Source organism: Haliotis rufescens, unplaced genomic scaffold, assembly GCF_023055435.1.
Source record: "Haliotis rufescens isolate VD_foot unplaced genomic scaffold, xgHalRufe1.0.p SCAF_6, whole genome shotgun sequence".
Lineage (NCBI taxonomy): Eukaryota > Metazoa > Mollusca > Gastropoda > Lepetellida > Haliotidae > Haliotis > Haliotis rufescens.
The window spans coordinates 9,061,107-9,073,906 of record NW_025964334.1 but is presented as its reverse complement, the minus strand read 5'-3'; the positions used below and the strand labels follow the sequence as shown (position 1 = coordinate 9,073,906).

The following is a 12,800-nucleotide window of genomic DNA, read 5'->3' as shown; positions in this document are numbered from 1 at the left end:
ACTCCCATCACTCACACAATGTGTATAAAAAAGTAAGCGTTTGTTTTTTGCTTGACGCTGCACAGCAGTATCCCTGCCATACAAGGGCCTGTCATAAGAAGTAAGAAATAAGAATTAATAAGAATACTAAAAAAAACAAATAGGTCAAACGTTTTGCCACTCCCCGAGTCCAGTTTCCACCCTTGCTTTATAATAGTCGGAATTGTACAATCGACTCTGCTTTATGTAGATATTTCTATTGGATATGGAAAGGGGTTTGTCGCTTTATTTACGTCGCTTTTAGCTATATTCGACAAATATCATGGCGGAGGACACCAGCTATAGGCTTCCTTATTGTACACATTGAAGGTAATCGAACCCCCACCGCCCCAATTTGATATGGTGACATTTACTTCAGCATTTGAAAATACATGCAATGTCATAGATTCCTGTTTCTAGTGTGTACAGTAAAGACGTATACACACATCGATGTATCCTCTGTGCATACTGTAGTTCTGGAGCTTACTACCTAAAAGTAAAGTAGGTCATGAGTCATTGGTACTTACATTGCATGGCAACACCACGGAGACGACATCAGGTTGATGGTGTAAACAAACGTGAATGGACAGGTGATGGTGTGTGAAGTATATAGATAAGTCGATTTCCATAATCATAAGAAATAGCAGAGTCCAATGTGTGATTCTGACATCATCCTAAGCATGTGTTTACGAATCACTATTTCCATATATTTCCAATAAACATCAATTCGGAATTACATCGGACATTATTTATGTCACTGATGCGTCAAATTTTGAATTGTCCTCCAAAGGTGCACATAACACTTTTTGAAAGCAGCCCTGGAGTAATGAAGGTTGTAACTCATATCAGTCAGCTGATTCTCAACTGACTGAGTCGCCTGACGCTCGATTGTACATCAAAAGTTTTGTCATGTAGACACCAGAAAGCTGCTGGGATATTGCTCGACATATAGTGAGTGAGTGGGTATGGTTTTACGCCGCTTTTAGCAATATTCCATCCATATCACGGCGGGGGACACCAGAAATGGGCATTACACATTGTACCCATGTCGAGAATCGAACCCGGGTCTTCGGCGTGACGAGCGGACGCTTTAACCACTAGGCTACCCGACCGCCCCTGCTCGACATATTGTAAAAGGTGACTTTTGAAACCTATGAAGTCATGCAGTCTTGATGATAGTCACTCTGGATCTTTTATGCATATATCTAAAATATGAAACAGATTTGTTTTAATTTCAGTTGGGTAAATCAGTTGAAGGGAATTACCTATTTGACCAATATTGGACCTTATCAGATTTTATCATCCAAAACTGGCTCCCACAGGAGATATGGCTTGGATGAGATCAAGCAATATCTACACTGTAGATATCGCTTCAATGAAATTACATCACAATGCTTTGCAGACCATTGTAACGTCACTGGTTACCGTGACGTCACAATCAAATGACATCACTGATGGCTCTGCTACTGAAGCTGTTAGCATTCCTTTTTACACTGAAGACACTGCTAATTACTGTCTACAAATTGAAAAAGTTGGAAGAATGATGTTGGATGATAAATAAAATCTTTCCCTCGTGTCTTTTGATATCAAATATATCAACACTCATTGATAAAAGTGGCAAAAATCCTCGGCAAGCCTCGGAATTTTTCCACTTTTATCAACTCGTGTTGATATATTTGATATCAAAAGACACTCGGGTGAGATTTTCTATATCAATAAACTTGAAGTACCTTTCTTGGCCAATTCACAATTCAAGAAATTTAAATTGATATGCACAAAGAAACAGATCATCAAGGAGAACACACTTGGTGCACATGTGCATGGGGATGGTGACTGTTATAAATGTCCTGTCCCCCATGAATACACATGCGTAGATCACGTTTCACGAAATAATTCACATAATATATTTCAGTTGCCGTTGCCGTTTTGTCAAAATGATTTTGATATTCCCCACCAATCTGTTGACTAACTACAAAAAAGTATGAAGGCAGACTTCCACTCTTTATTTGCATAACTTATTGAGACGTTTCAGTACAGCTACATATACCTTTATCAACAAAACAGAACATGAAATACAGACATTGTAGAAGATAGATTGTGAGGAATAGTCATGTCTTCAGTCAGTGAGTGAGTTTGGTTTAACGCCGCTTTTGACAGTATTCCAGTTATATCACGGCGTGTCAGCTTAATATTGGAGGAAAGCCCGAAGTGATGCAGGTCTCAGACGTTTACCACTTCGGTGAAACCCACGAACACGGGTATGGTGAAACCTAGAAACATAATCGGGACGAACCGGGATTCGAACCCACAATAATAGGTTTCTGGCGTGCCCAAGGGACGCAACTCTGCACAGCGAATCGCGGCGCCTTAGACGACTGGGCCACCCAGGTATAACTGTTTGACAAACAGCACAGTACAATAGTCCAATGATGAGCTGTATAATTTACTCATCCTGTTGAACATAGTATGACGTCATTGTGCAATCGAAATATTGTGACGTCACAGTAAGACGCATAATGTTGTGTGGGGTGTGCGTAGCACTCATACAGAGATACAGTAATATACGGTTATGACGAACACAAAGGGGCAATTAAGTTTAGTTCGTTATAACCGTAGTTCGTTATAAGCTTGAATACAGCAAATGGACGGGTACAACAGCTCGTTACATCAGTCAGTTCATTATAAGCATGTATACACGTAGTTTACTGTATAGAAATACATGTAAGTATTATTGAGGCAGGATTACGTACAATAATCGTAAATAAAATAATTCAATCATTTGAGGTCACTTAAGTTTGGTTGAAAATAATAATAAAATAGTTTTCTGTCATCTTTCCCAATGCATCATTTTCACATTGAGAAACCAGGAATACCAAAAAAATGTGGTACTTTATGCCCGGCACATTGATCGATGTGTTGAATGAGTGGGATGCTGTTATGGATCAGATCGGATCGGATGGAAGACGGGACATCCTGAACACCATAGAAGACGTTTTACAAATACCACTGAACACAAGAGAAGATGAGTTCATAACACTATAATGTGACACACAATATTTTCACGAAACAACCAATTGAGACATTAATGAATATACTTAAACATAGCTTACAATCTATTCAAAAATGCAAACTTTTATGGAGCAATGACATATTCACTTGGTCATTTCATCATTATGGGTCATAACAATAGGTTATTTAATATAACTTTCGATGCGGTCCGAAACAGCGCCTAAAGAAATAACAGAGATTAAGCTATTTCAGCATGTTGAATTATCTTTGCGCTGCGCCAGGATTTTATTGGAATGTACATTTTAGTGGTGGAATTTGATCTATTGGTGTTTTCTTTTCTGGAGCTTCCATTACTAAAATCTGAGTCCTGAAAGCTGAGGTTGATGAAAGGGGCATTTGAGGCTCCTCTTGAGAGTAGGGTGGTGGTAAGGAAGCTACGGACACACGATGATGGAACATCTTGTAGAACGATCCTGCTGTAGATGGTCTAGATGAACTGAAAGTAGACATATAGCCTGATAATATATCCGTAAGTTACTAGACAGAAAGTTTATTAAAGTTCTCATATGTCTATTAAAGACATGTATATTTATTTTACAATTAATGATGAAGAAACGTATTTTGAAGAACAACCTTCATATAAGACCATGCCTAAACATCGGATTTCGCTGTCAAATCTTTACACTCACGTAACCATTGGGACCATTGCTTCACAAACTCTTATTGGTCTTTCCTCTGATACAAAGGTCTAACTGAAATACTGTAAAATACAGTTGCTCGACTAACGTCTTTACTCCTCGTTATGTTACCTTACATCGTTCAGCTCCTGCATGTCTACATGTGTTAATGTACCTACATATACTACACATTTGAAGACAAGAGATCTGTACGAGGATTAGAAAATGTGTTTATTTGGTTGTTGTTTAAGGCCACACCAGACAATATTCCAGACGGCGCTCTGTGAATAATCGAGTCTGGACAAGACTTGTTCTCTACCCGGATCATCACGGGTCAGGATTACAAGAGATGCACAGAACTTTATATAAGTATAGCTAAATAAACATAATGAAAATGACAAGATGAAATAATACACACCAAATATGTTTCTTACCTTTTCTGAATTTTGCAATAGCCCTTCTTTTTCACCACAATGATAACAGCAACTGCGATAAAGCATGCCCCACCGAGACACGACAAGCCAATAGCAATGATCTTCCATTGGGGTTCTATAAACAAAAACAAATAGTGCACAGGTACAAGGTTTGTAAGAATCATCGGCCCAGTGGCGAACAACTTTAACCGTTCACTTGATTTGGCTGTGCACTAATGTGTCATGGGGATGTAGGAACTAAACTGCGACTATCGCCCCAACAAATATATTTAGAACAGGACGTAAAAAACAGATGTACAAACGTACAACTGTTACGGGAACTAGTGTGACATGCAGCAGTGAGAATTTCTGCGCCACGGAGGTGATTAGTTCAAAACATCCCTATCTACATTTTTCAAGAAATTAAATCAAATTATTTGATGCTGAATTATTGTATGTATCAAACAAAAATACTTTAACCTAAGCATGAAGTAATGTTAGTCACGATGTTATGCAGTGACCTCACTACGTATGGGGTTGTAATTTTTTAATTAATTATGGGTCGGTTATAACTTATTACCATCAATAAATTACTGATAACATCTAAAATCTTATTCACAAATCAAAATCAAAGCCGAAGGGCAATTTAAAGTCCGAGTTCAGAAAATGAGTTCTGATAAAACATTAATATAATTGGAGTAAACGGCACCACATTTGTTCCAAGTATGTGTGAGGTATTCTTTAGATATTAGTGGTACCTAATGACATGATGATGGACATGGCTTTTCCTATGTGTTGCAACGTAAGATGAGTGTCATTGAACTATTGCGAGGAATCCCCAAGACCAGGAGGAAGTGATGGAAAGTTACTTGAAGTTCGTGATGACCCCAAATAGACAAAAGAACCAGATGAGACAAGACCTCCAGAGAAAGAACACAAACGTATATTTCACCTCGTTTCATTAGCACGCCCATCTGGTGGATGAAGTCAACAAATATTGTCCTTCAACCATTGAAGGCGATTCCGATGCCCATAAGGATGTTGTATTACTTGAAATGCGCGAAAACCGTTGAAGGCACCAAGACAAATGAAATGAACAGCTGGTGAGATAAAGACACGCGAGAAAGAATACACACATTCAGCTCACCTCGTGCAATTGGCGCCCATCCGGTGAATGATTATGACAAGTGGAAGCTTAAGCGATTGGTCGTTTTGTGATGACTTTTAGTTTTATTAAGATTAGAGTAAGTCTCCAAATTATTAAGATCAAATGTCATGACCATCTCATAAGCCTTCAGCTACATAATCCTGAAGAACCCAAAAGGTACTTCGGTACAGCTTTCTAGTCACACGGACAAAGACGAAACTAATTTTGGTGCGAGGAAAATTGACTTCTCTCAAAGTTGAATACACAAAGAATTATCGAATCACGTTTAATAATACACAATCGTCGATGTGAATCTGATGAGACCAAAATGAATACAAATATCTCTGATGAATATGTTTTATTTGGATTTCCATGTTTCCATACAAACATAACTGCCTTTGTATTCTGCTTCCATGTGATCAAATGCAAAGAAAGCCTCAAAAAGATCTGGAAGTGAAACATGAAAAGTACGAAAACAACAGGGGGAAGGGTATTTCAAAAATGGCTAAACAGTGATGATCATATATAGTTTAGATATGACATGTTATGGGCACTTTTCAATCTTGTTGCTGCTATTTTCCATACCTTCCATATACTTTACTAGTTGTACCCAAGAACAAGGTCACGATAATGATTACTGTTACAGAGATGACAGGAAAAGTAGAAAAATAGCCATTTTTGTTAATTAATTGAGATTAATATAGGGTTTAGCAGCACGGTGTTTGTCTCAATTTTATTTTGAAATACACCATCAGAATATGGACCATTATAATTCTTCAATCAGTCTTTACCTGAATTCGTTTACTCATATATATCAATATTACAGATTTCGTAGTTTGTTAAAGCAATAACATCGCTATTCATATTACAATATATATGTAAATATAAAACGTCAACGCCTAGAAAATAAACAATTATCTCGATAATCTGCCGACTCAAATTCCATTAAACGCATATAAATTGATATAAACGCGTTAGGTTCAAACCGAATGTACTACAACATGAAATCAAAATTGTAAATTTTTTCTATACAAGATTTTTATATGACTTATCTCCCAGAAGCCAAGCAAATTCAAATTATTGTTAGCAGCTTTTAATTTGAACCTTCTTTCTTGCAACTTACCATGATCACGTTCAGAGTCCGCCTCCTCATCTGAAACTGTTTCGAAATTAAAATAATTACTGCTGATGGTTTAAATGGTATACATATAATGAAAAATCGATATTGATATTCGTTGCATTTATCTATGAAAATGGTTTGATAATTTAACATAATCCGATCCAAGTTATAGATACATGATTTGTGTTACACTCATCAAAACATGAATTTTGAAATAGAGGATCGATGATTACATTAATTTTATGACTGATTTATGTCAAGATGACAAGTAGTAGAATAATAGATTATATTAACAGTTTCGGTTAAATTGGTGTTTTCTGAGCCACATGTGATGATAAAATAGATGAGTGAGGGAGTGAGTGTAACGCTGCTTTAAACAATATTTCAGTTATATCATGTTGGAGGAAAGTTAGAGGTGATGCTGGTCGAGCACTGCGAAGGATCATAATGCAAGCGAACCTGAGCGAATAATCATCAGAACCTGACAAGCCTAGGGGAATCAATTTAGAATATAGCAAAACGGTGCAAGCACCAATAACTGGACTCTGTTTTTTATATATCTAATACTTATACACCTGATGAAATCACTTGTTTATTTAAGAATTGACTTTCACTTTGTGTGAGTTCATTGGAGTATGAACCTTCATAGAGTGAGGGCCAAACTGTATGAACGTCGGAGCATACATATATGTCCATTGTGCTCATTCACTATTTACTTAATATCTGCAAAAGTTCAAAATATATAAAAATATTAGAATTATGAAAATGTTTACGCAAAGCATTTGATATTAGCATGTAGATGAGGGGCATGAGATGGATAGCACATGCAGGCTTTGTTAACGTTGAGACATGTGTTCATACAGCATCACAGTCATTCGTTCCTTCAGTCACTCCACCATACATGGGAGATACAAGCAATGATATGATGGGTACATTTACACACAGAAGCTGAGATGCTGGGAAACGTCGCTGTATTATGATGATGAATTACAACGTGAAAACAGGAATATATGGAATATAACCCTATCCACACACATGGAATCCTGGAATTATGTAATAGTTCGAATGACATAATTCCCACTGATTTTTCATCAACTACGGAAGTTGTTTCAACACACTTGCCCAATTACTGAAGCAGTGCACATGGTAAATCTCATTCATACCCTTAATTTTCAAATGGTAATGATGCTATGATGTTTAATATTTACTCCGTAAGGACTCGTTTTGAAATCCATATATGGTGTCATCGTCGTGATATCGCTATGATATTGCCACAATTTTGTTACCATAGATAAAGCATGATTCACCAGTAACTATATTTGTTTTCAAATCCTTATGAATCACATGAGGGCTTGTCTAAATTAAGAAAAAAGTCATTTCTGACCCACTTAAAGTGACGTTATATTATCAGGTGAGGTGGAATGGGGTTAAACGTCCCGTCCAAGATTATTGCACTTATATAGCGAGGTGCATGCACCCCCAAGACCGCGGAGGTGGTCTGTTATATTATTAAATCACATCACTGACTCATGGCCATTTTTTAACTAAAAGTGAGTCATCAAATGGTGTACAACCTACCTGTACACTGACTGACATCATCCGCTCCCACACCAGGAGTTGTCGTACTTGACGGACACATTCGGCATGACGCGCTGGCTGCTTCATGTTGATAAGTGCCTTTCTCGCACAACACGCACTTGCCGCTCACCTCCTTTGTTCCCGGGGGGCATTGTCCTGAACAGATGGAAGAAAAAAGCAACGTTCGACAATTCCAGGGTTCTAAGCATAACCTTTCAGCATGGCGTTTTGTATGTGGAAAGAGGTGGTTATACGAAAATGTTGCATACGAAATGCCATTTATATTTTTAAATTAATATAAGCTTCAAACAAAAGAAGGAAATAAACTAAAAGCAAATTAATAGTGGAACTCAATGAAAGTAACTGGACTGACCACAGACACCCTCTGTGGGCGTGGTTCCAGATGGACAGATGGCCAATGACGTCGTCGACATTGAATTTGTATCGACCTGGTAGGTGGCGCCATCTATGGTCAGTAGCAACAATGTGTTGCTGCTGTTAACGAGTGTTTGGACAGAAAGTTCGGTCTTCATGAGTTTGTTCAGGTAGTTGGTAAGGCCTGTAGTAACTGCAAGACAGGGAGTTACATGACTTGAAAAGACAATTTGTTGCAAAAAATGTTGGAACGTAGTATCACTGTTTTTGGGATTTGTATATATTTGTGTTAAACAAATTGAAGCAGGAACTATTCTACAGATTAACATTCGAATTATATAGATTCAATACTATTTAAGCAACAATTTGTGATATTTACCTATGTTATTTTCGACGAATTCTGTGAGATCAAGAGAGTCCGAGTCGCCCATGATGGTGGAAATAATTATTGACACAACAGTGGACGTTGTCGACCTCTTACTGACTCCATTGTTATTGCAATTGTTGATTGAAACTGACGTTGTGCAAATGCTCTCCTGGACACATGGCAAGACATCAGTATTTCCCGAAACTTGGGATTTGATTTCATCGGATCGAGAATTATCAGACGAACATGGTAGGTCTTGGTATGTGACGGTGTGGGTTACGTCATACCGGGTGGCCCCCATAGCAGCTAAATATGAGATGAAAAAATGAACAATCATGACATGGATTAACTCGTCTAAAGGTCACAAGATGAAATTACCAAAAAATTACAGGACGTATTGCTTTAAAGTTGGATGAGGGGCGGTGGTGAAGACAATGGTTACAGGGTTTGATTGTGACGCCCAAGCCCGGCATTGATTTCACTACATGAACAGAATGTGTGATGCCAATTACTGCGTCTCCCGTCGTGATATTTGATGGAATATTACTAAAATCGGGGCAAATATGAATTTCATGCGTCAACACCAAAGAATAACCAGTTTCTGTTCTTCGACAAAATTGAAAATTTTATTATAAATTGTCTATTTATATACTTATCCTAACTCACACTATGCACTATGCATTTCTCTTTCTTCTTTCAATTCTGAGTGGAAACGTATCTGAAATAAAAGTTTCCAGCTTCTTAAGTTAATTAACCCTGTCATACCTCACATCGCCACGGTCACCTCCCAGATCTGGGTCATGCGCGCTATGCATGCTGGTTGACCTTCTTGCACTGATCATGTGTCTATCCCAGTCAACTCATTCTCTTTTTCAATAGCATATAGACGAAGGAATTGCGATGTGGGGATGGACGGGTGGGCATATAAAGTGTGAGATAGGATAAGTATATAAATATACAATTTATAATAAAATTTTCAAATTTTTAAACTTATCCTATCACACACTATGCATTTTATCCCACGGTCGGATGGTGGGGCGCAACTCCCTCGTCAATTGATCACAACCGTAGGATATTTACGAGGAAGCTGGAACTTAACAGTGGTACAGTACTTAATACAGTAACACAGTTAAGTGCTGTAAGACAAACAAAAACAAAAACAACAAAAAAACAACAACTCGTAGACAGGATAAGAAGAACACTCTCAAAGAATGTTGAGATCCTGATACGCGAACAATTGAAACACAATAAGTCGGGTACAACATGTTCAAACGTAATCAAGCGTAATCGCATGTCTAAAACGAACGAGTACGACTTATATTCGACAGAGTATACATCCAGTCGTCGAATCTACAAGGCGGGGTATTCCTATATCCAGAGGACGATAGGTTGGACCCGCTGGGCATCTCTTTTATCGCTTCGTCAAACCCTCAATGATGTCAGTGATTGAATCGATGGGTAAAAAACGAGAAGAGGAAACGATCAACAATATCCACAAAAGGATCATCGATCCGTTACTCTACACACATACCTAAAGTAGAGGTGCTTGAAATAAGGGATCGGGACACCGAAATCGGCCGCATCCAATGACGACTTCAAGTTGAAGACCAAGGTCTCTACAGACGAGTGATTATACCCTCCAACCGGATACTCAGTCTGGGAAGCCCGAATGAATACAATTAACACCAATAATCATGACAAATGTTTATTATGAATAGAGATGGATGTAATGTAATAAAAATCTTGTTATACATCTCCCTATCTGCGCAGGTGTGTCTTGGAGATCTGTTGTGCGAGTACCAAGGGTCCAAACCGGTGAAGGCCTTGAACGTCCGTCACTGAGATGTCTCGGAGGTAATGGGATGCGAACATGGTATCGGATATCCAAAAACATCCCTCCATAATGGCGGTCAAAGAGCAATTACTGTGAAGTGCCATGGTTGAATCGACAGCACGGGTTTCGTGAGGATTAGATGCGACTGGAGCAGGTAGGCCAGCGAAGTAAGCTCGAAGGATCACTGAGCGTATCCAAAACGAGATTGTGGTACGGGATACTTCCGTAGTAGCTGCTGCAGAGAGCGGGATGAATAACCTCTTACGTAATCGACGAAGTGGTTTCGCCGCTTCCAGATAGATTCGAAGTGCACGTACCGGACACAACGATATGTCTTCGTCAGGGTTTAAGAGGGCAGTCAATGGTGGGATACTGAATAGTCGATCGGGTTGACCAGGGAGTTGATTTTTGGCGATGAAATCCAATCGTAGTCCCAAAAATACTTTCCCATGTACAGTTCGTTCGAAACGCACTCTGTTGACGTCTAAAGCGTGAATTTCACTCACTCGAGCCGACGTTGCAAGGGCCAGAAGGAAAACTGTCTTCAAAGACATGTGTTCGAAATCTTTCTCGGCGAGAGGTTCGTACTCGGCCGAAGTTAGATGGCGAAGTATGATGTTTAGATCCCAAGTTGGTGGTCAAAAACGTGATGTTTGGTCCGCCAACTTGTACGATCTGATCAATGATTGTGATTCGGCGATTGTAGAAATCTTAGTGCCCGTTGTAGTTGCGATGACAGAATTGATCGCAGCTAAATAGGTAGCTAGAGTCGAACCTTTTAGTTTACGAGATGATCGAAGATAGTGAAGTATTCAGCAATTTGCGGGGATGCCATGGCAGGTGTGGAAATGTCATGTGAATGACAATACGATTCAAATGCCTTCCATTTATGGTCAAATAGTGCTTTAGTAGATGACCTGTGCGCCCCCGCAATGGTCTTAGCCACTCGTTCAGAATAACCCTTAGTTATCAATGATTTCTGTAAATGCGCCAAACGCATAGATTGAGGGTTGTTGGTGATGGATGACGGAGCTGAGAGTGTGGTTGATGCCAAAGATCGTCCCTAAGAGGTAGATGGTAAAACTTTCTGTCTGCGAGACGAATGAGCGTTATGAACCAACTGCTTGTTGGCCAGTAGAGTGAGGCGATTGGTCGTTGATATCTTCTGTAGAACCCGATGTAGAATGCCGGTTGGGGGAAAGGCTTAAGCATGTAGTCCTTCCCATGGGATTGCTAACGCATCGTGGTTCCAGGCTAGGGGGTCTGGGATAGGAGATACAAACCAGAATAGCTGAGTATTGAAGCGGGTTGCGAAGAGGTCGACGTCTGGGTGAGGAAATAACTGGCAAACCCACTGAAAAATCACGGGATGTAGACGCCATTCCGTGGGAGATGGTTTGTCGGATTGGGACAGGGAGTCGGCTATGACGCTGGCGATGCCGGGAATATGTCTTGCTCTAACTTGAATGTTGAGTGAGGTGATCAGTTTGAAGAAGTCGAATGCTAGAGATAGAAGTGACGTTGACTTGGTGGATCCCATCTTGTTTATGTACCACACGACCGATAGGTTGTGTGACTGAATCATTAATGTGGAGGACTGAAGGAGTGTTGACCAATGAGACACTGCCAGAATCACTGCTTTGAATTATAGATCGTTGATGTGAAGCTGGCTTTCTTCTAATGACCACCGCCCTGCCACTTGTAGGTCTTGGCAATGAGCTCCCCATCCTATGGTTGCAAGGAGATTCCTTCGCAGACATTTGATGGAGTTAACCACCATTTGAGGTAGGGTGTAGATGGTTTGGAAGAGATATTAGAACCTGACAATCGTCGTCCTGAAGGAAGGGCTTGAGGAAGCACTGGATTGGCTGTAAGTGAAGTTGACCTCTCTTGGTGAGGGCTTGTGCTGATGTTAGGAGACCGAGAAGTTGTTGCCATTGACGTAAGGAAAGTGGCTGTTTGAGTGCCAATGGAACGAGGAGTTGGATTTTCTCCCAACGATCTTGGGGTACAAACATCTTGCCCAGACTCGTCTCGAAGATGGCTCTGATGAACTGGAGACGTTGTGTTGGAATAGTTTCTGACTTTTTTTGTGTTGATGATCCAACCTAGTTGATGAAGTAGGCATTGAGAGAAATCGAGGTGATGAAGTAGAGTGTTTGAATCCTTGTTGGTTTGAATGCAGTCGTCGATGTACGATTTACGGTAGAGGATAACCTGTTTGTAGGAGACGAGACACATATGGGTCGTCTAGGATGGTCC

General features: G+C 39.6%; 1 protein-coding gene across 3 annotated transcripts in view; it reads right to left on the bottom strand.

Moving 5' to 3' along the window:
• Positions 1-3,040: 3,040 nt before the first annotated feature.
• Positions 3,041-12,800, bottom strand: part of LOC124151676 (sushi, von Willebrand factor type A, EGF and pentraxin domain-containing protein 1-like) — a 35,903-nt gene continuing 26,143 nt past the window's right edge. For 2 of the 3 annotated variants that reach the window (XM_048385863.1, XM_048385864.1), the window contains exons 21-26: positions 8,717-9,010; positions 8,336-8,530; positions 7,963-8,118; positions 6,388-6,423; positions 4,139-4,253; positions 3,041-3,523 (exon numbers count right to left, since the gene is read on the bottom strand). In XM_048385863.1, coding sequence (XP_048241820.1) covers positions 3,313-3,523; positions 4,139-4,253; positions 6,388-6,423; positions 7,963-8,118; positions 8,336-8,530; positions 8,717-9,010 — 1,007 coding nt within the window. In that variant the 3' untranslated portion in view covers positions 3,041-3,312. The remainder of the gene's footprint in view (positions 3,524-4,138; positions 4,254-6,387; positions 6,424-7,962; positions 8,119-8,335; positions 8,531-8,716; positions 9,011-12,800) is intronic. The other variant, XM_048385865.1, reaches the window with a different exon arrangement.